The following is a 27,941-nucleotide window of genomic DNA, read 5'->3' as shown; positions in this document are numbered from 1 at the left end:
GGGGAAGACAGAGGAGAGAAAGATAGACACCTGCAGACCTGCTTCACCGCCTGTGAAGCAACTCCCCTGCAGATGGGGAGTTGGGGGCTCGAACCCGGATCCTTATGCAGGTCCTTGCGCTTCGTGCCATGTGTGCTCAACCTGCTGCGCTACCGCCGGACTCCCCATTATTATTTTTTAATGAAAATATTTTATTTATTTATTGAGAAAGATAGGGGAGAGAAAGAACCAGACATCATTCTGGTACATTTGAGAGTCCAACACTTTATCCACTGTGTCACCTTCCAGACCACTCTTTTCCCTTTTTAAAGATTTATGTATTTAGGACAGAAACAGGGAAAAATTGAAACTTCCCACCTGTAGGTGGGGACTCTGACTTTGAATCCAGATCCTTGCTCAGGGTAATGTATGCACTCTACTGGGTGCTCCACTGCCCAGCCATTCTCCCTTCTTTCTTTCTCATTGCAGTTCTTCATAACAGTTTTGAACGGACCCTGTCTGAGGATATCATCATGCTTCATCTGTTTTCACAACTTTTTTTGTTTGTTTTTCTCACAAAAAAAATTGTACTAGGGAGAGTGGTTTACAGGACTCTTGCTGACATCTTGGTACAATTTCTTTCCTTCCCAGGGTTAGATGTCTAAATATCATCCCCCCATTAAGGTAACTTTAAAAATTTATTTTTTCATGTATTATTTAATTGGATAGAGACAGAAATTGAGAGAGGAGGACAGTGAGGGGAAGACACCTGCAGACTATTTTCTTGAAGTTCTCACTTTACAGGTGGAGACTGGAGGGTTTGAAGCTGGTTCCTTGTGCATCATAATCTGTGAGCTCAAACAGGTACAGCATCACTCAGGTATTTTAAGAAAACTTTTATTGAAACTGGTACAGAAACAAACTTTGTAAGTTTAACACCACAAAGAGGGAAATTATGGTGGCCAAAATTTCCCTCCCCTATCACACATATTAAAATTTAATTAATTTAGGTTACTATTCAATCAACAACTTCCATGTCCCAGATTTTATTTCATAAAATTGGTTTTAATATTGGAAATTTTAAAAGGTACAAAAACAAAAGTCAGACTTCAGAGTTGACAAATGTCATCAAATCTATTAGGGGAGAAAAATCCACTTTCATCATGATCTTCCAAACAGCATTCAAACACCTGCTTCTTGTATGGCTGGTGATATTAACCAGTATTTGCTCTGCTTTCTTTAATGGGGAAATAGCTGGAAATAATCAGAACAGGCAACAGACTTAATCTCCTGAACTCAAATCAGTTGGGAAAAACATATCCAACTGATGTAGAATTCATACTGGCTCTTTCAATATCTTACTTCAACTACATACATCACTCTACCAGAGTATATTCTAACTGTACAATATGTTACACAACTAATACTGAACATATAATTGTACACAAACATGGCATATGAGCTGGGGTACATACCTTTTTTTTTGGGGGGGTGGATTTTCTTGAACTAGATTGGCTCAAACTAAAAAGAGGGGCCTGTGGTGTTAGAGGCCCTGGGAAATGTAGTGACTTCTGTACACAAGAACTGTTGAGGAAGCCACTTTAGGAACTTACTTTTGTACCTGTCTCTGACAAGCTGTCTAGGAATTACATTGGTAGAAAGAACGATACTCAGTCTAGTGCCTCTGCAAACACACTGGTAGCCCATAAAGGGTGCCATGGACTATGGTAAGGTCAGTTAATCTCTCAACAATACTTATACTATGTAACCTTTACATAATTCATCACTCTGACCAAATATTTACAAAGAGAAGAAAAGAATTCAGTAGGTGAATTGTGAAAACCAAAACCAAACCAAACCAAACCAAACAAACAAAAAAACCAATCTGAGCTGTAAGGCTTTTGGTGAAGTAGTTTAGTAGTGACATCACTCCACAGTGCTACCAAGTCAGGGGTTACTGTCTGTCTCCCTACGAACCTTGAGTAAAGAGGAATAGTTGAACTTTGCTGGTAGGATAGTATTTAATTCATTGAACATCAGTGTTGACACATTAAGAGTCTTCAGTTTTATTCATTAAAATATATTAAGTTCACACAAACCTGAATAAAGCATCCCAAAATCCACCATGTGACTACTGCACAACACACATCATGGGCATTTATGTATATTTGTTAGGATATCATGATGTGAGAGTTTTTTTCCTATCACTTCCAAGACTCTGACTAAGTATTAAAAACAAAACAGAAAAGGATGCAGGGCTAGAGAGATGGCTCATCAGGGAGGGTGAATGCTTTACCATGTGTGTGGTCAGGTAAGAGCCCTAGCGTGATCACGTAGGAGTGTTAAGGCTGCACCAGGAAAAATGTCGGTGCTATAGGGTCCCTCCCTTACTCCCTATCTCTATCTGAATGAAAAAGTCAGCCTGAGCACAATGTAAGTACCACGTGCAAAGTCCTGCTCTGTAAAAAAAAAACAGACAAATAAAAAAGAAACATGTGAACATAGTAATGTTATGCCCCTTAAAGAGTAGCTACATATATAGTTATTTATATGATGATTAGCTATTTTCTCCAGTATCTGTAAGACTTCCTATTAACTGAAGTAACACTGAATTATAACACTATATGTATTAGGTGGTTATCATAAAAAATCAATAATGTGCATATACTATCAAGTTTACCACTAAAAGTCCAATTCAATTCTCTGTGATGGTTACATTATTTCAACCACACCTACAAATATTCTCGACTACTTTCTATTTCTATTTATTATCATACACCAGTATAACAATGGACTGTAAGTTCTTTGTATCCTTAAAGAACAATTGTTTAAAACTTTAAAAATTTTTTTTAGACTATCCTGTGTTACTAAAATGATGATGCCCTGATAACCTATTCCAGGCTAACATCTATCAACTCCAAAACAAACAACATCTCCATTTCTCATATATTGTACCTTACACTGTTCTTAATCTTCTGTTTAAAAAAAGAAAAAAAATATATGTGTGTGTGTAATATATATATATATATATATATATATATTACACACACACATATATATATAGTATATGAATCTACTTAATAATGATGGCCATTCCTTATCTTTAAGATATCAATGAGTTCATTTACATACAAGGAATAAATGTTATCACATAAAGTGACTTGAGAGTGGAATTCATTGAAAATATCTGCTACTCCTATTCTCAAGTATGGTCAATCAATATAAAAACAGACACACTGAAATAACCATATATGTTAAAAATCCACCACCTTTATCTTTGAAGATTAACAAGTAGACAACCTAAGTGCTTAACTTTGTACAGTCCTCTATAATTAATACTGATTTAGACTGATATCTGTAGCATGTTTTCACTTTCTGCTGTGAATCAGTTGATTTTCAAATAGATTTGATTTTTCAGTACTTTCCGAAGTTTTTTTCTTCTCCTTCTTTTAAACATCTTTAAACTTCTGTTCTTTGGCACTCTGGTGTTCTCTAAAATCTATATTTTAAAACAAAGGTCTTTCTGCCTTTACATTTGTAGTTTATATCCATTATGTTTTACTTGATGATAACCAGGATGTTTATTTCTACTTAAAGACCTTATCCAAATTTTTTAGATTTGTGGAAGTTTTTCTTTATTATAAATCCTCAGGTGACCACTAAGGTTTGAGTACCAGTTGAAGGCTTCATTGTTCTTTACATCTGTAGGGTTTCACTATAGCACAGATTTTGTGATGGTGAGTAAGGTGTGACAATTGAAGGGGTTGGCAGAATTGTTACCTTTTTAAGGTTATGCTCAGTGTGCAGTCTCTGATGTCGACTAAAGCTTGAGACACGGTGAAAAGCTTTGCCACAATCTTTACATTTGTAAGGTTTCTCTCCTGAATGAATTCTCTGATGTGCAGTGAGATGTGAGTAACGGCTAAAGGCTTTACCACATCCTGTACATTTGTAAGGTTTTTCTCCAGTATGAATTATCTGATGTTGGGTAAGATGTGATAACTGTTTAAAGGTTTTACCACAATCATTACATTTGTAAGGTTTCTCTCCAGTGTGAATTCTCTGATGACGATTTAGGCTTGAAAACCGGTTGAAGGGCTTGCCACATTCTCTACACTGGTAAGGTTTCTCTCCAGTATGAACTCTGTGATGTTGAGTAAGACTTGAGAAATGTTTAAAGGTTTTACCACAATCTCTACATTCATAAGGTTTCTCTCCGGTATGCGTCCTGGCATGCTGAGTAAGGTTTGAGCAGTTGTTAAAAGTCTTGCCACATCCTTTGCATTCATAGGGTTTCTCTCCAGAATGAATTCGCTGATGTTTTGTAAGGCTCGAACACTGGTTAAAAGTTTTACCACAATCTTTACATTTGTAGGGTTTCTCTCCGGTATGAATTCTCTGATGTACAGTCAGGTGTGGGTAACGGGTGAAGACTTTCCCACATTCTCTACATTGGTAAGGTTTCTCTCCAGTATGAATTCTCTGATGTTGAGTAAGGCGTGAGCAGTGGTTAAAGGCTCTTCCACATTCTTTACATTTGTAGGGTTTCTCGCCTGTATGAATTCTCTGATGTTGAGCAAGGTTTGAGCACTGATTAAAGGTTTTACCACAATATTTACATTTGTATGGTCTCTCTCCAGTATGAATTCTCTGATGTTGAATAAGATTTGAACAATAATTAAAGGTTTTACCACAATCCTTACATTCGTAAGGCTTCACTCCAGTATGGATTATTTTATGTCTGTTTAGATCCGACGACTGCGCAAAGCCTTTTCCACATTTGTCACATATGTATGATTTCTTCATTGCATTGATTTTACCGTGGTGATTTACTTTTGAAGACAGGCTGAAAGCTACACCACAGTCATTACATATGTAAGACTCTTCCCCAACAGGGGCACTCTGATGTATAGTAAAGTCTGAAACTTGATAATAAACTTTCCAACAGTTGCTACATCTGTAATGGTTCCCTGGAAACATAAATGACTTGTAGTAGAGGTTTTCCCAATAGGTTTCAAATCCCTGTTCTCTTTTGGTGTTGATATTATAGGCATTTGTCACAGTTTGGATAGGGTCATCATAAAAACTTTTTTGTACTTCATACTTGACATCACTATCTGAGTTGTTGACCAATGACACAGTCTCAAAGAGACAAGTATCATATTTTTCCAGTAGCACTTCTGGAAACGAATCTTCTCCATCCAATTTTGGCAAAAATTCCTGAGTATATATATAAGAGGATATATCTGAAGGATACAAAAATAGATTAATCTGGTTACTACACTGAGAGAAATATACCTTATAATTCTGATATACAAAATTTGTACTGAGGGGGCCAAGCAGTGGTGCACCTGGTTAAGTGCATACATTACAATGCATAAGGACCTGCGTTCAAGCCCCTGTCTCCACCTGCAGGGGGAAAGTTCCATAAGCAATGAAGCAGTGCTGCAGCTGTCTCTCTCCCTCTCTATCCCCCTTCCTTCTAAATTTCTCTCTATCCAATCCAATCAAATAAATAAAGTTAAAAATAATAAAAGAATTGGTTCAAAATTTGTATTGATAGAAGAATGACAACAAGATGGAAGATAGGAAATTTCAAGATTTCATCCCTTCATTAAACAAATTTATTTAAAAGATACCAATTTGGGGGAGAGGTCCCAGGCTGAACCCCCCACATCACAAGCCAGATCTGAGTAATGCTCTGGTAACACACACACACACACACACACACACCCCAAAATGATAACCTGAGTGCTTTTGTGATACTTCACAAATCATAGTATCTTCACTAAGCATACAATGAAAAGTCAGACTGAGGCAGGATGTAAACTGTTACATTTACACAGCACGATACAGTTGTTTCCTCTGGCATGTCATATAAAACCTTGGAGAAAATTCTTAATTCTTTAAAAAAAAAAAAAAAAAGCATGACTCCATGTTCAATTTTTGTGCAGTTGTCCTTATTTATTTTTTTTAAGTTGTCATTGCTGTTTTGCCCTGCAGGTAAACTTTTTATCAGAGATAAGAAAGATACCAGCACACCAAAGGTTTCTTCACTATGGGGTTGGGCTCACACCTGGCTGGTACTCATGATAAACCAAGCACAGTATACACTGAGCTATCTTGCTGGCTGCAGTTTCTGTTTTTCTTAATGGAGTGTGAAAAAAAAAAAAAGACAGTATATTATGGATGAGTTGCTAGTGATCAATGAGAAAGGTAAGTGCTTGTTTAAGCATCAGAGATGTTAATGTTTATAGCATTGAACATATACCTTAAGAATTGGAAAATATCATAAATACCATGCATCTTGGGAAAATGATAGGAAAAATGTCCCCCTTTCTGTTTATCATAGGGGACTCAGTGCCAGCATGAATCTATTGCTACTGGGAGCCATTATTTCTTTTTTCCATTTTTTTTTTAAATGGATAGATAGAAATCGTAAGACGGGGAAATAGAGAGACTGAGACATCTGCAGGCCTGCTTCACTGATTATGAAGCGTACCCCTGCAGGTGAGGGGGTGAGTACTCAAATCTGCTTCCTTGAGCATGGTAATATGTACATTTAAGTGGGTGCATTACTATGTGGTCCTCAGGAAAAACCTTTATAAGAAAGAAATAACAAAGTCAAACTTAAAATTAACCAGAAGAATGAAGAGCAGATTTAATTTTATTTTATATTATTATTATTTATATATATATTTTTTTACCAGAATACTGCTCAGCTCTGGTTTATGGTGGTGCAGGAGATGGAACCTGGGACTATGGAGCCTCAAGAATGAGAGTCTGTTTGCATAACTTTTATGCTATCTACCCCTGGGGGCTTTTTTTCTTTCTAGTTTTTATTAGATAGGATAGAGCAAAATTGAGAGGACAGAGGGAGAGAGGAAGAAAAAGATAGACAACTGTAGACTTGCTTCACTGCCTGACCCCCAATATTCTAATTATTAACTGGCTAGAAAAACTAGTCAGTAACAGACGAGAAGCCAGAGCAGTAGATCAAACATTAGACACTCAAGCTTGACATCCAGGGATCAACCCCCATGATAACATGTGCCATAATGATATTCTGGTTCTCTTACTTCCTCTACTTCTCATCAATAAACAAATCTTTACAAAGAAAAACTAGGCAGTGCTTCACAAAGGGTAGTATTTGGGAATAGGATATAGGTCAGTGGCAGAGTGCATGGTTTGTAAGTGTGAGACTCTAAGTTTAATAGCCAGCACCACATAGAAAGGAACTATTTGAACAACATTACGGATTCAAAAAAGTTCATTAGAATATATAATATTCTCAACTTAATACGAAACTTTCTCCACTATATCCAACATGCTACGCCACAAAGCAAGTCTTTAATGGGATTGAAATCACAAATGTATCTTTTCTAGTCATAACCAAGTGAAAATAAAAATTTAGAGTCAATGAAAAATTAGAAAATTTTATAAATATCTGTGGAAATTAAACAATATACCATTTCCAAATAGATCCAAAATATGCTAAGAAAATTGAAAAAACAAAAACAAACAAACAAAAATAAACAAAAACCAAACACAACACACCCAAATCTAGGAGATCCAGACATTGCATCCAAAAGCTAAAATACCAACAGTTTACATCTATAAGTAAGACGTGTCAAAATATTTAAGCTTCTAATTCAAGAGTTGGGAATAAGAATAACATAGGTCCAAAAGCAGTGGAGGAAATAATATGAGTAGACATAAAATAGAATATAACAAGATGGGGAAATGTAAATGAAAACTAAATTTACATCAATAAATACAACAAATCCTTACCTAAATTAACTAAGAATAAGACTCAACTGAAATCAGAAGTAAACACAAATAATACCATAAAAATTGCTGCCTAGAATCATAAAATGCTGGACTAATTTCATTTGTTACACATTAATGTATCTTAATATATGGAATATATATGATTGTAAAAGATTTGATCCACTAAATAAAAAATTGCAATGAAGTCCAAGAGTAGATTAATTTTTTGGACAATTCTGAAAAACATTTAAAGAGGGCTGATGAGATAGCATAATGATTATGCAAAAGACTGATATGCTTAAAGCGCTGAGATGGTAGGTTCAATGCCCAGCACCATCATAAGCCAGAGCTGAGCAATGCTCTGGTCTCTGTGTTTCTTTCATTCAAATTTACAAAATGTTTTTTTTTTTAAAATGATTTAAGGAAAAATGAGACACAGGCTGGGTGGTGGTGGTTCACCTGACTGAGCACACACATTCCAGTGTGCAATGACAAGGGTTCAAGCCCCCAGCTTCAATCTGCAGGGGGAAATTTCTTCAGTGATGATATAGTCCTGCAGGTGTCTCTCTCTTTCTCACTCCCTCTCTATATCCCCTTTCCTCTCAATTTCTCTCTGTTTCTATCCAAAGTAAATAAGTTAATTCAAAAATAAAAAACTATATAAGACTAATTCTGCTGAAACATCTCTAAAACATTCTAAGAAAAAAAATTAAAACATTTTCAAACAGCTACATTGCTTAGACATCAAAGCCCAACAATGACACTGCAAATAAGAAAAAGTGTCATATATCAGTATTCATTACCCATGAATACTGATATGGGGGCACAGGGAGTGGTGCACCCAGATCCCCACATGCACAGGGGGACACCTCACAAATGGTGAAGCAAGTCTGTATGTCTCTCTCTCTCTCTCTCTCTCTCTCTTAGCCAGAGCACTGATCAACTCTGGTTTATGGTGGCGCAGGGGATTGAACCTGGGACTTTAGGAGTCTCAGGTATGAAAGTCTCTGCATAACCATTATGCTATCTAGCCCCTCTCTCTCTAATTCTCTGTCTCCCACTCTTCCCTCAATTTCTCTGTCCTATCCAACAAAATGAAAAAAAAAAAAAAGGCCATCAGGAGCAGTGGATTCATAATAGTGTCAGCACCCAGTTGCAGTGATAACCCTGGAGGCAAAATAAATAAACAAACAAATAAAATACAGTAACTAAATTCAATCTCTGGCACTGAGTGTCCCAGAATGACACCCAGGTTCTCTCACTCGAATTAATAAATAAATCTTAAACAAACAAACTAACAAAACCCCAGCAGCCAGATAGGTTGTTCACTGGTAGAGTACAGAAATGTTTTTTAAAAAATATTTATTTATTCCCTTTTGTTGTCCTTGTTTTATTGTTGTAGTTATTATTGATGTCATTGTTGTTGGATAGAACAGAGAGAAATGGAGAGAGGAGGGGAAGACAGAGAGGAGAGAAAGATAGACACCTAAAAAAAAAAAAAGAAAGATAGACACCTGCAGACCTGCTTCACCGCCTGTGAAGCAACTCCCCTGCAGGTGGGGAGCCAGGGGCTCGAACCAGGGTCCTTATGCTGGTCCTTGCACTTCGCGCCACGTGCGCTTAACCCACTGCACTACTGCCCGACTCCCTGGGCAGACGACCCCACCAATGTGTCCTGGAGCTCTGCTTTCCCAGAGCCCTTCTCCACTAGGGAAAGAGCGAGGCAGGCTGGGAGTATGGATTGACCTGTCAACGCCCATGTTCAGTGGGGAAGCAATTACAGAAGCCAGACCTTCCACCTTCTGCAATCCATAATCATCTTGGGTCCATACTCCCAGAGGGATAAAGAATAGGAAAGCTATCAGGGGAGGGGATGGGATACGGCGATCTGGTGGTGGGAACTGTGCGAAGCTGTACTCCTCTTATCCTATGGTTTTGTCAATGTTTCATTTTTTATAAATAAAAATTAAAAAAAAATCCTCAGAAATGTGCAGATTCGTCCAGAACACCAAGAGCAAAGGCAAAGTATTTGGATCATGTACATTCTCACCAGCGGGGAGTGGGATAGGGGTGTGGGATGCTAGGCTCCACCGTGATGTGATGTGATGTGACAGGACAACATGGGAAGGCTTAGACAGAAAATGTCAAGAGAGAGAGAGAGAGAGAGGAAGTCATTCCTCAGAAGTTATTCCTCCTGGAGCTAGGTGGTGGTGCACCTGGTTAAGTGCACACATTACTGTGCACAAGGACCCAAGTTCAAGCCTTCTAGTCCCCACCTGTAGGGGGGAAAGCTTCACAAGTGGTGAAACAGGGCTGCAGGAGTCTCTCTGTCTCTGTCCCTCTTTATCTCCTCCTTCCCTTTCAATTTCTCTCTGTCTCTATCCAATAATAAATATATCGTTCCTCCTGACAGAATTCCCCTTCTCTTTCAATTTGCCTCTGTCTCTATCCAATAATAAAGAATTAAAAGAAATGGTTCCTCCTGAGAGAATTCCCCAAACCACACTTTAAGGCCCGGCTTCTTCCTTGAGCTGCGTCAAACTCTATTCCCTCTTACCTGGTTGGATGGCTATCTTTTCATTTCTGCAGTCCCTCCATGGCAATTCCTTCCTTTGCTCCCAAAAGGGGATCGGGTCTGCAGTACAATCGGTGAGACCTATGCATAAGGGGGAACAAAAAAAAAAAAAGAAAAGGAAAAAAGAATCGTGAGTTTGGATGGGAACTGTTCAAATGTCAACCCAGTATTTTACTGAAGAAAAAGAGATCATTGTAAGATTCGGTCAGGTGGTAGTGCACTGGGTTAAAATGCACACAGTATGAAGCCCAAGGACCCAAGCAAGGATCCCAGTTCAAGTCCCATCAGCTCCCTACCTGTGAGGTGGGGGTGGGGGAAAGCAATTCACACGTGGTGAAGCAGGTCTGCAGGTGTCTGTCTTTCTCTCTCCCTCTCTCTTTTTTTTTTTTTTTATTTAAGAAAGGATTAATTAACAAAACCATAGGGTAGGAGGGGTACAACTCCACACAATTCCCACCGCCCAATCTCCATATCCCACCCCCTCCCCAGTAGCTTTCCCATTCTCTATCCCTCTGGGAGCATGGACCCAGGGTCATTGTGGGTTGCAGAAGGTAGAAGGTCTGGCTTCTATAATTGCTTCCCCACTGAACATGGGCGTTGACTGGTCGGTCCATACTCCCAGTCTGCCTCTCCCTTTCCCTAGTAGGGTGGGTCTCTGGGGAAGCTGAGCTCCAGGACACATTGGTGGGGTCTTCAATCCAGGGAAGCCTAGCCAGCATCCTGGTGGCATCTGGAACCTGGTGACTGAAAATCTCTCTCCCTCTCTATCTCCCCTTCCTCTCTCAATTTCTCTCTGTCCTACCCAATAAAAAAACATGGGAAAAACACAAAAGAGATTATAAGAGTCTAAAAAATGATTTCCTGAAAGACCGTTTACTAATGGCGAGGGATTTATCATTAAATCATTAGGGCTGAGTGGTGGTGCACCTGGTTGCGTGCACATGTTACAGTGCACAAGGATCCGGGTTCAAGCCCTTGGTCCCCACCTTCAGGGGGAAAGCTTCACAAGTGGTGGAGTGGTGCTGCAGGTGTCTCTCTGTTTTTCTCCCTCTCTATCTCCTCTTTCCTTCTCGGTTTCTGGATGTTTCTATCCAAAAAATAAATAAAGATAATAAAAAAAGGTTGGGCTTCATTTCACAATACTACTGAAGGGGCCAGGAGGCGGCACACCTGGTTAAGCGCACACATTACAGTGCGCAAAGACCCAGGTTCAAGCTTCTGGTCCCCATCTGCAGGAAGAAAAGTTTCACAAGTGGTGAAGAAGCGCTGCAGGTGTCTCTCTGTCTTTCACATTATTTCTTTATTTTTTATTCTCTTTAAAATGAGAGAACTCTAATAGGAAGTAGGTGAAGAGGGTATCCAAGTCTAAGTGGACACTATTTCCTTATGAACTTGATACTGACTCACTACAGACTATTGTGTATTTTTGCTTTCAGTTATATATTTTATTTTATTTTCCCTTTTGTTGCCCTTATTGTTTTTTATTGCTGTAGCTATAATTGTAGTTGCTGTTGATGTCGTCATTGTTGTATAGGACAGAGAGAAATGGAGAGAGGAGGGGAAGACAGAGAGGGGGAGAGAAAGACAGACACCTGCAGACCTGCTTCACCGCTTGTGAAGCGACTCCCCTGCAGGTGGGAGCCGGGGGCTCGAATTGGGATCCTTAACGCTGGTCCTTGTGCTTTGCGCCATATGCGTTTAACCCAGTGTGCTACCGCCCAACCCCCTTTCACTCTATATTCCTTTCCTGCAAATTTGTCTCTGTCCTATCAAATAAATAAAAGTTAAAAAAATAAACAAATAAAAAAAAGAAATTTGTGGTCTGAAGAGGTAGCACAGTGGATAAGGCATTAGATTCTCAAGTATGGGGTCTCGAGTTCAATCCCTATCAGCACATGTACCAGAGTGACATCTGGTTCTTTCTCTCTCTCCTCCTATCATTTTTCATGAATAAATAAAATCTTTAAAGGAGAAACAGGAATTAAGATGTAACCAATATTCATTTATACCATTAAATGTCTAGAATTAACCATTATCCCAGAGTGAGTAACATTTATCACCCCACCAAAGAAGACTAAAGTCAATATGAAATGTGAAAATTTTATCTTGAACCCTGCACAAATCCCTACTTCATTAAAAAAAAAAATACTCTTTTAAAAAATGTTTAAAAATTATTATCTTTATTCATTTATTGGATAGAGACAGCCAGAAATCCAGAGGGAAGGGGGAGAGAGAGAGGGAGAGAGACAGAGAGATACCTGCAGCCCTGCTTCACCACTCACAAAGCTTTCCCCTTGCAGGCGGGCTAGGGGGCTGAAACCTGGGTCCTTGTGTACTGTGACATGTGCGCCCCACCACTTGGACCCCCCTACTTCATTATTTTAAATACTCTATTTATTCATTTAGTTATCTTTATTTATTGGATAAAGACAACCAGAAATCAAGAGGAAGAGGGAGATAGAGAGAAAGAGAGACAGAGAGACACCTGCAGCCCTGCTTCACCCCTTGCAAAGCTTTACCCCGGCAGGTGGAGACCAGGGGTTTGAACCCAGGTCCTTGCACATTATTAACATGTGAACCACCATCCGATCCCACAAATCCCTATTTCTCTGTCTCACTCCAGGGACCTAAATTCTAATCAAAGAAAAATCTGCTAAAGGGGCTAGGCAGTAGCATACTGGGTTAAGCACTCATGGTACTAAGCACAAGGATCCTGGTTCAAGCCCCTGGTTCCCCACCTGCAAGGGTGGTCACTTTACAAGTGGTGAAGCAGGTCTGTAGGTTAGGGTCACTCTCATTTTCTCTCCATCCTAAGAATAATAGTTAATAGGAATCCCAGTAATGCATGTCCCTTCAGGGACTCTGGGAGGCAGCCATCCTCCTCACCTAAGGAGACCAGATGTCCGTAGTTCTCCAACATAACGTCCCAGTACAGATCCCGCTGGGCCTGGTCTAGGCACTCCCACTCCTCTGCAGAGAATTCAATGGCCACATCCCGGAACGTCAGCAGCTCCTGAAGTGAAAGACACATTCACTGAGTGGTCACTGGGAAGAGTTCATAAAGGGGGCCGGGCGTTAGCACAGTGGGTTACGGTCACCTGGTGCAAAATGTGCAAGGATCTGCACAAGGATCCCGGTTCGAGTCCCTGGCTCCCCACCTGCAGGGGAGTCGCTTCACAAGCGGTGAAGCAGGTCTGCAGGTGTCTGTCTTTCTCTCCCCCTTTCTGTCTTCCCCTCCCCTCTCAGTTTCTCTCTGTCCTATCCAACAACAGCAATAACAACAATGACAATAACAACGACAAAGGGAAAAAATGGCCTCCAGGAGCAGTGGCTTCATAGTGCAGGCACCGAGCCCCAGCAATAATCCTGGAGGCAAAAAAGAAAAAAAAAAAAGAGAGGAAAAAAATCCATAAAGTGACCCCAGATTGCAACAGCGAGTTAAAAGATAGATGGATCTGGGGCCAGGCATTGGTGCACGTGGGTAAGCCCACACATTGCAGTACACAAGGTTCAAGCCCCTGGTTCCCCCCTGTAGGGGGAAAGCTTCACAAGTGGTGAAGCAGGTCTGCAGGTATCTCTCTGTGTCTCTTCCTCTCTATCATCCCCTCTTTTCTCAATATCTCTAGCCAATTAAAAACAAAACAAACAGATGCATCCGATATCGATGAACTACCAACTTTGTCCATGCTCTAATGTGTTTTTTAAAAATTATTATTAATGTCTTACATTCAACAGTAAGTACAATAGTTTGTACATGCATAACATTCCCCAGTTTCCTATATAACAATACAACCCCCACTAGGTCCTCTGAATCCTTCTTGGACCTGTATTCTCCCCACCCACCCACTCACCCACCCCAGAGTCTTTTACTTTGGTGTAATACTCCAATTCCAGTTCAGGTTCTACTTGTGTTTTCTTTTCTGATCTTGTTTTTCAACTTCGGCCTGAGAGTGAGATCATCCCATATTCATCCTTCTGTATCTGACTTATTTCACTCAACATGATGTTTTCAAGGTCCATCCAAGATCGGCTGAAAACGGTGAAGTCACCATTTTTTACAGCTGAGTAGTATTCCATTGTGTATCTAAACCACAACTTGCTCAGCCACTTATTTGTTGTTGGACACTTGGGTTGCTTCCAGGTTTTGGCTATGACAAATTGTGCTGCCAAGAACATATGTGTACACAGATCTTTTTGGATGGATGTGTTGGGTTCCTTAGGATATATCCCCAGGAGAGGAATTGCAGGGTCATAGGGTAGGTCCATTTCTAACCTTCTGAGAGTTCTCCAGACTGTTCTCCACAGAGGTTGGACCAATTGATATTCCCACCAGTAGTGTAAGAGGGTTTCTTTGACCCCACACCCTCTCCAGCATTTGCTGCTGTTACCTTTTCTGATGTATGACATTCTCACAGGAGTGAAGTGGTATCTCATTGTTGTCTTTATTTGCATTTCTCTGACAGTCAGAGACTTGGAGCATTTTTTCCTGTGTTTCTCGGCCTTTTGGATCTTTTCTTTGGTGAATATTCTGTCTATGTCCTCCCCCCACTTTTGGATGGAGTTATTTGTTGTCTTGTTGTTGAGTTTGGCAAGCTCTTTATATATGTTGGTTATTAAACTCTTGTCTGATGTATGGTATGTAAAGATCTTCTCCCATTCTGTGAGGGGTCCCTTGGTTTGGGTAGTGGTTTCTTTTGCTGTGAAGAAGCTTTTTAATTTGATGTAGTCCCATAGGTTTATACTTGCCTTAGTCTTCTTTGTAATTGGATTACATTGAAGATGTCTTTAAAATTTATGTTTCATTGAAGATGTCTTTAAAATTTATGCGGAAAAGAGTTCTGCCAATATTTTCTTCTAAGCATCTGATAGTTTGTGTTCTAACATCCAAGTCCTTGATCCACTTGGAATTTACTTTTGTATTTGGTGAAATACATATTGGTTCAGTTTCATTCTTCTGCATGTTTCAACTCATTGTTTCCAACACTATTTGTTGAAGAGACTCTGGTTTCCCCATTTAATAGTCTGAGCCCCTTTGTCAAAGATTAGATGTCCATAGGTATGGGGGCTCTAATGTGTTCTCTTATCTTTGTGATGTGGGTGATTTAAAAATATACATTATTTATTAACTTATTATTGGGCAAAGAGAAATGGGAGGGTGAGACAGAGAGACACCTATAGCCCTGCTCCACCATTTATGAAGCTTCCCCCTGCAGGTAGGGCCCAGGGGCTTGAACCTGGATCCTTGTACACTGTAATATGAACAAATAACTAGATGCACCATTGCCTGGCTCTCAAAAGGGTGATTCGTAAATCACTCAAAGAAGTCATTAAAAATCACTCTCTTTCAGAAGCTGGGTGGTAGTACACTGGGTTAAGAGCACACAATATGAAGCACAAGGACTCATACAAGGATCCCAGATTGATCCCCCAGCTCCCCACCTGCAGGGGGGAAGCTTTACAAGCCCTGAAGCAGGTCTGCAGGTGTCTCTCTTTCTCTCTCCCTATCTTCCTCCACCCCCTTCTCTATTTCTCTTCTACCCAATAAAATGAAAAAAAAAAAAGCCACCAAGAGCAGTGGATTCACAGTGCTGGCACTGAGCCCCAGCAATAAACTTGGAGGCAAAAAAAAAAAAAAAGTAGCAATAATGGCCCCCCCCCCAGCATGTTCCTTTTTGAGTTCTGTCTATACCAAGTCAAAGTTGTGTCTATTTTTTTTCTCAGATGGAAACTGTGGCCAGTCAAAAATACACTGATGAGGGAGGGCTGGGTGGTGGCACACCTGGTTGAACAAACATATTACATTGTGCAAGGACTCAGGTTCAAGTCCCTGGTCTCCACCTGCAGGGAGAAAGCTTCACAAGTAGTGAAGTGGTGCTGCAGGTGTCTCCCAGTCTCTCTCCCTATCTCCTCCTTCCTCTCCATTTCTGGCTGTCTCTATCCAATAAAGATAATAATAATAATAATAAATACAGCTATGGCACGGGACACAGAACTCGGGTAGTGGGAATGGTATGGAATGATACACCTGTTTTTTTTATATTTATTTATTTATTCATTTTCCCCTTTTGTTGCCCTTGTTTATTGTTGTTGTTATTGATGTCGTCATTGTTAGGACACAGAAATGGAGAGAGGAGGGGAAGACAGAGAGGGGGAGAGAAAGACAGACACCTGCAGACCTGCTTCACCGCCTGTGAAGTGACTTCCCTGCAGGTGGGGAGCCAGGGGCTCAAACCCCAGTCCTTGCGCTTTGCGCCATGTGTGCTTAACCAGCTACGCTACCGCCCGACTCTCGATACCCCTGTTTTCTTATAGTCTTGTTAATCATTATTAAATCACTACTAAAAATAATTTTTTAAAGGCGGGGTGAAACCAAGATGGCGGCATGGAGACAATGCCTGTCATGAGATCTGAAGGGAAGCTGCTCTCAACCTGGGACTCACAGGAGAGGCCACCAGGTTCTAGATGCTACCATGATGTCAACTGGACCTCCCTGGGCAGATGACCCCACCAGCGTGTCCTGGAGCCCCACTTCCCCAGAGCCCTGCCCCACTAGGGAAAGAGAGAGGCAGGCTGGGAGTATGGATCCACCTGTCAATGGCCCTGTTCAGCGGGGAAGCAATTACAGAAGCCTTCTGCACCTCATAATGACCCTGGGTCCATACTTTCCAGAGTGTTAAAGAATAGGAAAGCTATCAGGGGAGGGGGTGGGATATGGAGTTCTGGGGGTGGGCAACGTGTGGAAATGGACCCCTCTTATCCTATGGTCTTGTCAATGCTTCATATATATATATATATATATATATATATATATATATATATATATATATATATATATATTAAGGAGTCGGGTGGTAGTACAGAGGATTCAGTGCAGGTGGTACAAAGCCAATCGTATGGATCCCAGTTCGAGCCCCCGGCTCCCCACCTGCAAGGGTGTGTCACTTCGCAAGCGGTGAAGCAGGTCTGCAGGTTTCTGTCTTTCTCTCCCCGTCTCTGTCTTCCCCTCCTCTCTCCATCTCTCTCTGTCCTATCTAATAACGACGACAACAATAACTACAACAATAAAAAAAAGGGCAACAAAAGGGAGTAAGTAAATAAATAAATAAATAAATAAGTACACCTAAGTAATTGGAACGTGAATGAGAAATTCATGGGTGTGAATTGGAGTGTTTGGTTAAAATGCAGACTCTCTTTTCCAGCATTGTGGGTCTCTTGTCAGGGGGTGTGAAATGGTTACTGACACAAAGCAATGACCAGTGTGGACTCTCCGAGGCTGGGCTCTGTCTTAACTCCCTCTCAGAAGGGCCAGTAGAGTTAAGGATTGAGGTGCAGGCAGGTCTGTGTGGGGGCACATGGGGAGCCAGGGAATGTGGGCCAGACCCAGAAAGCACAGCGTCTGGGCCAGGCAGTGGTGCACCTGGTTGAGCTCACACATTTATAGTGTACAAGGACCCAGGTTCAAGCCCCTGGTCCCTACCTGCAGGGGGAAAGCTTCATGAGTGATGGAAGCAGGGCTGCAGGTGTCTTCTCTTGTCTCTCTCCTCCTCCCCTCTCAATTTATGTCTCTATCTAATAAATAAATTAAAAAAAAAAAAAGCAGAGTGGAGTTCTGCAAACAAACAGGAAGCAGTGGCTGGTCAGTCCTGCCTTCACCTGTCTGCTTCTGCTATAGAGAAGATGGAGAGAAAAACAGAGATTTTGCTCCCAACTTGGGGCCCAAGCTATTATTATATTATCTGTTATTGGATAGACAAGAGAAATTGACAGGGGAGAGGGAGACAGAAAGGGAGAATAACAAAGAGACACCTGCAGCTGTCTTTAATCCATTTGTGAAGCTCCCTCCCTGCTCAGGGTGGGGTGGGGGGGGGACCAAAGGCTTGAACGCAGGTCCTTGCCACCACCTGGCCCGTCTTTATTTAGTTTTACCAGAGCACTGCTCAGCTCTGGCTTATGGTGGTGCACAGGACTGAACCTGGGACTTTAGAGCCTCCAGGATGAGACTCTCTTAGCCTAACCATTATGCTATCTCCCTCGCCCCAATGGCAGACTTCCCAACCCCTTGAACTTAAACACACATAAATCTGTCACCCTTTTCCCTCTCTCTTTCCCTTTCTTTTGACATAAGGCAGAGAGACTAAGAGGGAAGGGGGAAGATAGAGAGACACCTCTAGCACTGTTTCCTTACTTTTTATTTACTTATCAAATTTATTTTTGCCTCTAGTTTGATCGCTATGGCTTGGCGGCCGGCACAGAGACGACCCGAACAGCCCCTGCGGCTCCAGACAGACTATGACCCACATAGTCAACGACTGCCACCTCTCCAGATTCAAAGGAGGTCTCGAAACTTGACATCAGGCTCAACCTGACGCTGTGGACTGGCTACGGAAGAAGGGCAAACGCTAGAAGAAGAAGAACTGCCTGTGAAGCTTCCCTCCGGCAGGTGGGGAGCCGGGGGCTCGAACCAGTCCCCTTGCTTTTACTACTATTATTTGCACTTAACTGGGTGTGCCATGCCCGGCCTCCCTATTTCTTAGATAGACAGAGAGAGAATGAGAAGGGAGGGAATGAGTCAGAGAGACACCTGCAGTCCTGCTTCACCACTCGAGACTGCTTCACCACTTCTGAAGTGTCCTCCCTGCAGGTGGGGACTGGGGGCTCGAACCTGAGCCTTGCGCATGGGAACGCGTGTGCTCAGCTGCTGTGCCATCATCCACCCCCTTCTCTACTATTATTCCTCTTCCTCCTCACTCCCTTCGGCCCATTCTGAAGGAAGAGCTGCAGGTGCTAAGTGTTTCATTCGAGGGTCAAGTCCAAATTGCCGGTCTAAATGCTATTAGAATTGGAACTGAAGGGCAGGACGAGGAATTGCCCTCTGACTGCAGCCGGGGGAGGACGAAAGGGGTTGCCTGTAGAGTACTCTGAACATGGTCTTCAGGGGCGTTTCCGCAAAGGTCCGGTGAAGGTAACGGTTCTGAGTGACAGGGGGTGGTGAAAGAGAGAACGCCGATCTGAGAGGATATGAGGAGCACGATGTATGTGGACTCCCATTCCAGACGCTAGCTTCCAGAAGGTCAATGACAAGCGTTTTTTGGGAGCCAGTGAGAAAGGGCAAAGAGCTGCCCACCAAGCAGTGTGCCAAATCCTCTTACAAAACGAGGTCTCACGGGCCATGTGGTTGACCGCACATGGTACAGTGCGCAAGGACCCAGGTTCAAGCCCCCAGTCCCCATCTGCAGGAGGGCCAGCTCTGCAAGTGGTGAAGCAGGGTTGCAAAGCGCAACGGTCAGCTAAGGATCCCAGTTCGAGCCCCCGGCTCCCCATCTGCAGAAGGGGTCGCTTTCCAAGTGGTGAAGCAGCTCTGCAGGTCTCTCTCTCCCTCTCTCTCTTATCTCCCCTCCTCTCTCGATTTCTCTCAGTCCTATCCAATAAAATGGAAAAAATGGCCTCTAGAAGTAGTGGGTTCATAATGCCAGCACCAAGCCCCAGCGATAACCCTGATGGCAAAAAAAAAAAAAAGAAATTCATTAAAAAAATATATTTATTTATTCCCTTTTGTTGCCGTTGTTGTTTTATTGTTGTAGTTATTATTGTTGTTGTTATAATGTCATTGGATAGGACAGACAGAAATGGAGAGGAGGGGAAGACAGAGAAGGGGAGTGAAAGAGAGACATCTGGAGCCCTGCTTGTGACACAACTCCCCTGCAGGTGGGGAGCCGGGGGCTTGAACAGGGAACCTTAGGAAGGTTCTTGTGCTTTGTGCCACGTACGCTTAACCTGCTGCGCCTACCGCCCGACTCCAAAATGTACTCACTTTTAAAGATTTCTGTAATCATACTTAAGGTTAGTTTTTTGCAACACTCTTTAATATCTCAGAGCCATCTCTTTATTCTTTCAATGCAAACTTTAAAAAAATATATTATTGGGAGTCGGGCGGTAGCGCAGCGGGTTAAGTGCACATGGCACAAAGCACAAGGACTGGCATAAGGATCCCGGTTTGAGTCCCGGCTCCCCACCTGCAGGGGAGTCACTTCACAGGCGGTGAAGCAGGTCTGCAGGTGTCTGTCTTTCTCTCCCCCCCCCCCCGTCTTCCCTTCCTCTTTCCATTTCTCTCTGTCCTAACAACAACGACATCAATAACAACAATAATATAAGAAAAACAACAAGGGCAACAAAAGGGAAAACAAATATTTTTTAAATTATTATTATCTTTATTTATTTATTGGATAGAGACAGCCAGAAATCTACAGGAGGGGGGTGATAGAGAGGGAGAGAGACAGAGAGACACCTGCAGCCCTGCTTAAGGTTAAGTTAAGCCACCTATGCTTAAAACAACAAGGGCCAACAAAAGGGAATAAATAAGTGAATATTTAAAAAAGTTATAAAAAAATAAAAGTGAGTACATTTGGAAGACTATTTGGAGAGTCCTTAAACAAATAAAAATGGAATGAGTTATCGCCTCGCCATATCACTCCTGGGCATATGTATCCAAAGGGCATGCAAAAATAAAATTAATTCCAAAGGCTGTATGTATGTTCATAGCTGCATTAGGTCACAAAGTGGAAGCAGCCTAAAAGCCCCCTGACAGAACACTAGGTAACAAAGTTATGGGGGAGTCGGGCGGTAGCGCAGTGGGTTAAGTGCATGTGGTGCAAAGCTCAAGGACCGGCGGAAGGATCCCGGTTCAAGCCCCCCGCTCTCCACCTGCAGGAGAATCGATTCACAGGTGGTGAAGAAGGCCTGTAGGTGTCTGTCTTTCTGTCTCCCCTCTCTGTCTTCCCCTCCTCTCTCCATTTCTCTTTGTCCTATCCAATAACAATGACACCAACAACCTCAACAACAATAAAACAACAAGGGCAACAAAAAAGGAATAAATAAATAAATATTTTTAAAAAAAGAAGTTATGGGATATAACCTTAGAATACTCCTTTGCAATCAAAAAGGATGATACTGTGTCCTTTGGGGGCAAAAAATGGATGGAACAGGAGTTGATTATGCTTAGTGAGGTAACAGATGGAAGACAACTATAGCAGGATGGTTTCTCTCATACGTGGAAGCTAGACAACCGAACTTCCTGAACTTTAACCTCTGCCCCCTGCCCCCGGCCCACATACACCAGGACGAAATAAACTGTCTCTAGAACTCTGTAAGAACTATACCCTGTAATCTACTTAAAAAAAAAAAAAAACAACTTAACTTTCTTTTTCTTAAAATTTCTTTATTTTAGATAGTGATTGGGGAGGAGGAGCTAGGAAAAAAAAAAGAGAGACACCTGCATTCCTGCTTCACCACTCATGAAGCTTTCCCCCTGCAGGTGGCTTGAACCCAGGCTCTTGTGCATTGTAACACATGCACTCAACCAGGTGTGCCACCACCCAGCCCCAATCTTAAAGTCTTGTTTAACCTATTACCACACTATTAACCACAAATGAAAAATGGCTTAGAAATGGAAAAAAAAAAAGAAAAAAGTGAAGTTGTCACAGATAAGACAGACACATCAGAATAATAATAATAATATCTGACCTGCGACAGAATACTTACCTGAAAAATATCCATTTCTTCCTCCTTCTATGATTTCTTTCTCAGGCAAGAAATAACAATTTCCCTTAAAGACACCAGCACAGACTCTTCACCTGATACTCTTTCAAGTACAGGCAGGATAACCAAAAGGCCCCAACTTCCTAGTCCTTTAATGTGTAAGGAGAGATTCAAGAACATGAGTTTGTACACTGAAGCCAAGTCCACCCATCAGTTCTGTTACAGCCACCGGGGATGGGCAGTGTCCTGTCTGACCCCTTACAGACCAGCACAGAGCAGACCCAGTCATACTCCCCATCTCACCCTCCCCCACCCCGCAAAAAAACCAACCCCAAATCTGAAATCAGTTCTCCTAGGGAGTTTTCCTACTTAAACTCGGGTTTCAGCTCAGCATTTGTCTGGAGAACTGGATTAAAACAACAGTGCTGGGAGTCGGGCGGGTAATGCAGCGGGTTAAGCGCATGTGGCGCAAAGCTCAAGGACTGGCAGAAGGATCCTGGCTCGAGCCTCTGGCTCCGCACTTGCAGGGGAGTCGTTTCACGGGTGGTGAAGCAGGTCTGCAGGTGTCTGTCTTTCTCTCCCTCTCTCTGTCTTCCCCATCTCTCTCCATTTCTCTCTGTCCTATCCAACAATAACGGCATCACTAACAACAACAACAATAACTACAACAACAATAAAAAGACAACAAGGGCAACAAAAGGGAAAATAAATAAATAAAAAAATTTAAAAACGGCAGAGCTGCTCACAACCAGAACCATGAAAGCGTTTCTTTCTAATTATTAAACAACTTGTTCTGCTTGATATCTTAACGCTTTTCGGTTGCCAAGTTGCAGATGCCACCATGATGCCAACCTGCCTTCCCTGGGCAGATGACCTCACCAATGTGTCTTGGAGCCCCACCTCTCCAGAGTCCTGCTCCACTAGAGAAAGACAGAAACAGGCTGGGGGTATGGATCCAACAGCCAATGTCCATGTCCAGTGGAGAAGCAATTATAGAAGCCAGACCTTTCACCTTCTGCACCCCATAAAGATTTTTGGTCTATATTCCCAGAGGGATAAAGAACATGAAAGCTTCCAATGGAGAGGGTGGGGCAGCGAACTCTGGTGGTGGGAACTGTCTGGAATTGTACCCTTCTTATCCCATGATCTTGTCAATCATTATTAAATGAATAAAAAAAAAAAAAAGAAAGAAAACCAAAAAGCATCCCCCTGACTCCAACTGCCAGCCCCCATAAGTAAAATGAATTTGTGGGGCAAGGCAAAGAGATAAAGCTTTCCTTTTTTTAAAAAAAAAATATTTATTTATTATTGGATAGAGACAGAGAGAAATTGAGAGTCGATAAAGAGATGGAGAGACACCTGCAGCCCTGCTTCATCACTTGCAAAGCTTTTCCCTTGCAGGTAGGGACCAGGGGCTTGAAGCCCAGAGATAAGTCTTTCTTTCTTTTTTAAAGATATTTATTTATTTATTTATTCCCTTTTGTTGCCCTTGTTTTTCATTGTTGTAGTTATTACTGTTATTGTTGTCATCATTGTTGTATAGGACAGAGAAATGGAGAGAGATGGGGAAGACAGAGAAGGGGGGAGAAAGACACCAGCAGACCTGCTTTACCGCTTGTGAGGTGACTCCCCTGCAGGTGGGGAGCTGGGGCTTGAACTGGGATCCTTACGCCGGTCCTTGTGCTTTGCACCACCTGCGCTTAACCCGCTGCGCTACTGCCTGACTCCCGAGATAAGTCTTTCTTAACCTGTCTTTGAGATACTAGTAGGAATCCAGGGCTGGGAAATGCTCATCTCAGCAGTGCTTCTCAAGCTTTAACATGCCCAGAAGATCATTATTGTTTTGGGCCTCACTTGTGATTTTCTCAGCTTTGGAGTAAGGTCAATGTACTGGCATTTTCAGTATGTATATTTAATTAATGAGCTATAGAAAGAAAGAGAGAAAGAAAGAAAGGAAGGAAGGAAGGAAGGAAGGAAGGAAAAAAGGAAGATTGATCCCTACCTGCGGGGGGAAAGGTTTGCAAGTGGTGAAGCTGGGCTGCATGTGTCTCTCTCTCTCCCTATCTCTCCCTTCCTCTCAATTTCTGGCTGTCTCTATCCAATAAATAAAGATAAAAAAAGAAAGGGGAGTTGGGTGTGCTCAACAAGGTGCATCATCACCTTGCCCCTCTGAGATTCTTTTTTCTTTCTTTCTTTCTCAATATTTATTTATTTATTCTCTTCTGTTGCCCTTGTTTTAATGTTGTAGTCATTATGGTTGTTGTTGATGTCTTCGCTGTTGGACAGGACAGAGAGACATGGAGAGAGGAGGGGAAGACAGAGAGGGGGAGAGAAAGACAGACACCTGCAGACCTGCTTCACCGCCTGTGAAGCGACTCCCCTGGGGGTGGGAAGCCGGGGGCTCGAACCGGGATCCTTACGCTGGTCCTTGCGCTTTTCACCACATGCGCTTAACCCGCTGTGCTACCGCCGGACTCCTGAGATTCTTTTTCTAGGTGTATTTATTTATTTATGAGGGAAGAGGAAGAAGAGCAGGAGGGGTGAAGGAGGAAAAGGGAGAGGGAGAGAGAGAGAGAAAGACAAGTAACCAAAATACAGTTCTGGCCAGAGAGAGAAAGTAACCAAAATAAAAGCTCTGGTCCATGTGATGGCCAGGGATGTAATTCAAGATCTTGGGCTGTAGAGTATTGGCATTTTATCCACTGTGCCATCTTTTGGGTCCAGAGTTTGATCTTTGGCACAGGGCAAATATTAGTGTGACTCTCTGGGTCAAACTCTCATTAATAAATCACTAAATAAAATCACCACCATAGCAATCTGCTTCTATACTTCTGAAAAACAAACAAACAATCAAAAAAACCACTCAACTTGCTGTTATTTATTTATTTATTCCCTTTTGTTGCCTTTTTTTATTGTTGTCATTATTATTGTGGTTATGGATGTCATCATTGTTGGAGAGGACAGAGAGACATGGAGAGAGGAGGGGAAGACAGAGAGAGGGGGAGAGAAAGACAGACACCTGCAGACCTGCTTCACCACTTGTGAAGCGACCCCTCTGCAGGTGGGGAGCCGGGGGCTTGAAAAGGGATCATAATGCCACTGGTCCTTGCACTTTCCACCACGTGCACTTAACCCGCTGTGCTACCACCCGACTCCCTCACATCCAATTTTTTTTTTTTAAAGACTTATTTATGAAACAGGTAGAAGGAGAGAGAAAAAGAGACCTGGAACATCATTCTGGTGCATATACTATCACGGATTAAATTCAGGACTTCCTGCTTGAGAGTCCAACGATTTCTCCACTACACCATCTCCCAGAGCAGGGATCATTCCAATTTTAAGAACACTATAAAATCTTTTTTCTTGGGGGCCAGGCAGTAGCACAGCATGTTAAGAGCACAAGGCACAAGTTTCCCAGTTCGAGCTCCCGACTCCCCACGTGCAGGGAGGTCGCTTCAGAAGCAGTGAAGTAGGTCGCAGGTGTCTGTCTTTCTCTCCCCCTCTTGGTCTTCCCCTCCTCTCTTGATTTCTCTCTGTCCTATCCAACAACAACAATAGCAATAAGAACAATAACAACCAGGAAAAAAAATGGGAAAAATAGTGTCCAGGAGCAGTAGATTTTTAGTGCAGGCACCGAGCCACAGCGATAACCCTGGAGGCAGAAAAAAAATTTTCCCCCCTCTCTTGGGGCTCGGGAGACAGCATAACAATTATGCAAATTAAATAAATATGTAAATGTATACATAAATAAAATAAAATAAATTCCATGCCTGAGGCTTTTAAGTTCCAGCTTCAATCCTCAGACCACTAAGAGCCAGAGCTGAGCACTGCTCTGGTAAAAATAAATCAATACGGGGGATGCCGGTAGCAGCGGGTTAAGCAAATAAGATGCAAAGCGCAAGGACCAGCGGAAGGATCCCGGTTCGAGTCCCCGGTTCCTCACCTGTAGGGGGGTGAAGCAGGTCTGCAGGTGTCTATCTGTCTCTCCCCCTCTCTGTCTTCCCCTCCTCTCTCTATTTCTCTGTCCTACCCGGCATCAACGACATCAATAACAACAACAATAACCACAACAATGCTAAAAAAAAAAGGCAACAAAAGGGAAAAGAAATAAATATTAAAAAAAATAATAAGTCAATACATAAAGAGGGCCAGGCGGTGGTGCACCTGTTTAAGTGCATGCATTACAGAGCACAAGGACCCAGGTTCAAGTCCCTAGTCCCCACCTGCAGGGGGAAAGCTTCATGAGTGGTGAAGTAGTGCTGCAGGTGCGTCTTTGTTTCTTTCTTTCTTTTTTCAAAATAATTTTCAAATCATCTTTATTTATTTGATAGCCAGAAATCAGGAAAAAGGGGGATATAGAGACAGACACCTGCAGCCCTACTTCACCACTCTTGAAGCTTCCCCCCTACAGGTGGGTACTGGGGGCTTGAACCTGGGTCCTTGTGCACTGTAATGTGTGCGCTCAACCAGGTATACCACCACCCAACCCTGTCTCTCTCCTTGTCTACCTCTCCCTTCCCTCTCATTTTCTCTCTGCCCTATCAAATCAAACAAATAATCTAGAAAACAAAAGTTCATGCCTGAGGCTCTGAGCTCCCAGGTTCAATCCCCAGCAGCACCACCATCATCCAGACCTGAGCAGCTCTGGTCAGTTTCTGTCTTCCTCCTTCAAATAAAATAAATATTAAAAAAAAAAAAAAAAAAAGACTCTCAGGATGGGGGAAACAGCATAGTGGTTCTGGTCTTTCTCTCTGTAGGTCTCTTTCTCATTAAAAGATTAAATATTAAAACCAACCAACCAACGAAAAGACTCTGTTCACTCAAATGATGTGGAACTGTCCCATCGCTTCTCTCCAAACTCCTCTAAAACAGAGGACATTCATTTTAAGTGAGAGGACAAAAAAAAAAAAAAAAAAAAAAGCAAAAACAAAACACTTTTGCACAAGGCCAAAGTCCAGGGAGGACAAATCCTAAGCAACTTTCTTGCTTTTCCCTAACTGGGAGATGGATGTCGCGGGTGAGAGAAGGCAGCACAGGGCTCAGGCACCCAGAGGACATTTTCTCCTTCTTTAGCTGACAACCCCCACCACCCTCCCACCGACTTAAATCCAGTACCACTGGAGTACCCAGCACCTTTCAAAAAGCAGCACAAGGGGTAATGGGAGGGGAAGGGGTGGGGGAAAGAAGGGGGAGGCGCTTTCACAGCAGACTGGAGCTCACTCTGGCCTCCAAATCAAAAACAAACAACAAAAAAGGGGGTTGAATATATATATATATATAATTAAAAATCTAGGGTCCGAGGTGTGCAAAGCGATCAAGGCAGCGGAGTACCCCCGCCTGCATCCCCCAAATCTCATCATTGCTTTGGGCCTCGGGTCATTTCATCTTTTCTTCTTTGTCCCCTCAACCCGGGACAAGAACTTGAGTCCAGATTCGCCAGCCTCTCAAGAAGGGGTGTGCAGGGGACACCCCGGAACTCCACCCCGAGGCCTGCCAAGAGAATCGGGGTCCCCCCCACCCCACCCCCTGCAAACCCCCTCCCCCCGTCCCTCCCTCCAAGAGTCCACTTGCAGGCGAGGGAGGAGACTGGGGTCGAGACCCTGGTACTGGGTAGCCGGGTTTGCTGCACCCCCGAGCTTGCAGAGGCGGGGGGGCCACCCCGGGGCCCACATTGCAGCTTCCTACAAACCGGGGTGCAGCAAGCCGCCAGCCCCTCCCGAGCATGGCCATGGCGGGGCCCTGGACTCACCATCTTCCCGCCCTGATGCCGGGGACCTCCCTTTTTTTTTTTTTTGCAGCACCAGCGTCCTTTCAGGCCAAAAAAAAAAAATTTTTTTTTTAAAGCAAAAACTGGAGAGAAAAGCAGCGGCCCGGCGCTCTCACTGCCACCCGCCCTCTCCCTTTGCAGCACTGAGCTGCGTCCACGCAGGCGAAGGCCACCCACCAGCCCAGCACAGTAGAGGAGTAGGCCACGCCCCCTCCTCAGACGATGATTGGACGAAGCGCCTGTCACACACGATCTTTGGATTCTGATTAGACGGGATGACTCTTCTACTCCCGCCCCCAGCAGCCGAGCCCTTGA

The 27,941-nt window shown here is 42.7% G+C and overlaps 1 protein-coding gene across 2 annotated transcripts; it reads right to left on the bottom strand.

Annotated features, from left to right (window-relative positions):
• Window positions 1-860: 860 nt before the first annotated feature.
• On the bottom strand, window positions 861-27,793 carry LOC132535530 (zinc finger protein 501-like). Of its 2 annotated transcripts, XM_060181657.1 has the most exons (5): window positions 27,609-27,793; window positions 21,863-22,008; window positions 13,211-13,337; window positions 10,307-10,405; window positions 861-5,225 (listed from the first exon to the last, which is right to left on the bottom strand). In XM_060181657.1, exons 2-5 carry the CDS (start codon window positions 21,875-21,877, stop codon window positions 3,676-3,678), a joined length of 1,791 nt encoding a protein of 596 aa, XP_060037640.1. In that variant the 5' UTR covers window positions 21,878-22,008; window positions 27,609-27,793; the 3' UTR covers window positions 861-3,675. The 2 variants fall into 2 exon arrangements, with proteins under 2 accessions (XP_060037640.1, XP_060037641.1); XM_060181658.1 differs by lacking the exons at window positions 13,211-13,337; window positions 27,609-27,793 and having other exon boundaries at window positions 21,863-21,887.
• Between the last annotated feature and the right edge of the window lie 148 nt (window positions 27,794-27,941).

This window comes from Erinaceus europaeus, chromosome 23, assembly GCF_950295315.1.
Source record: "Erinaceus europaeus chromosome 23, mEriEur2.1, whole genome shotgun sequence".
Classification (NCBI taxonomy): Eukaryota; Metazoa; Chordata; class Mammalia; order Eulipotyphla; family Erinaceidae; genus Erinaceus; species Erinaceus europaeus.
The sequence above is the reverse complement of the archived record's forward strand: the minus strand, read 5'-3'. Positions and strand labels throughout refer to the sequence as shown.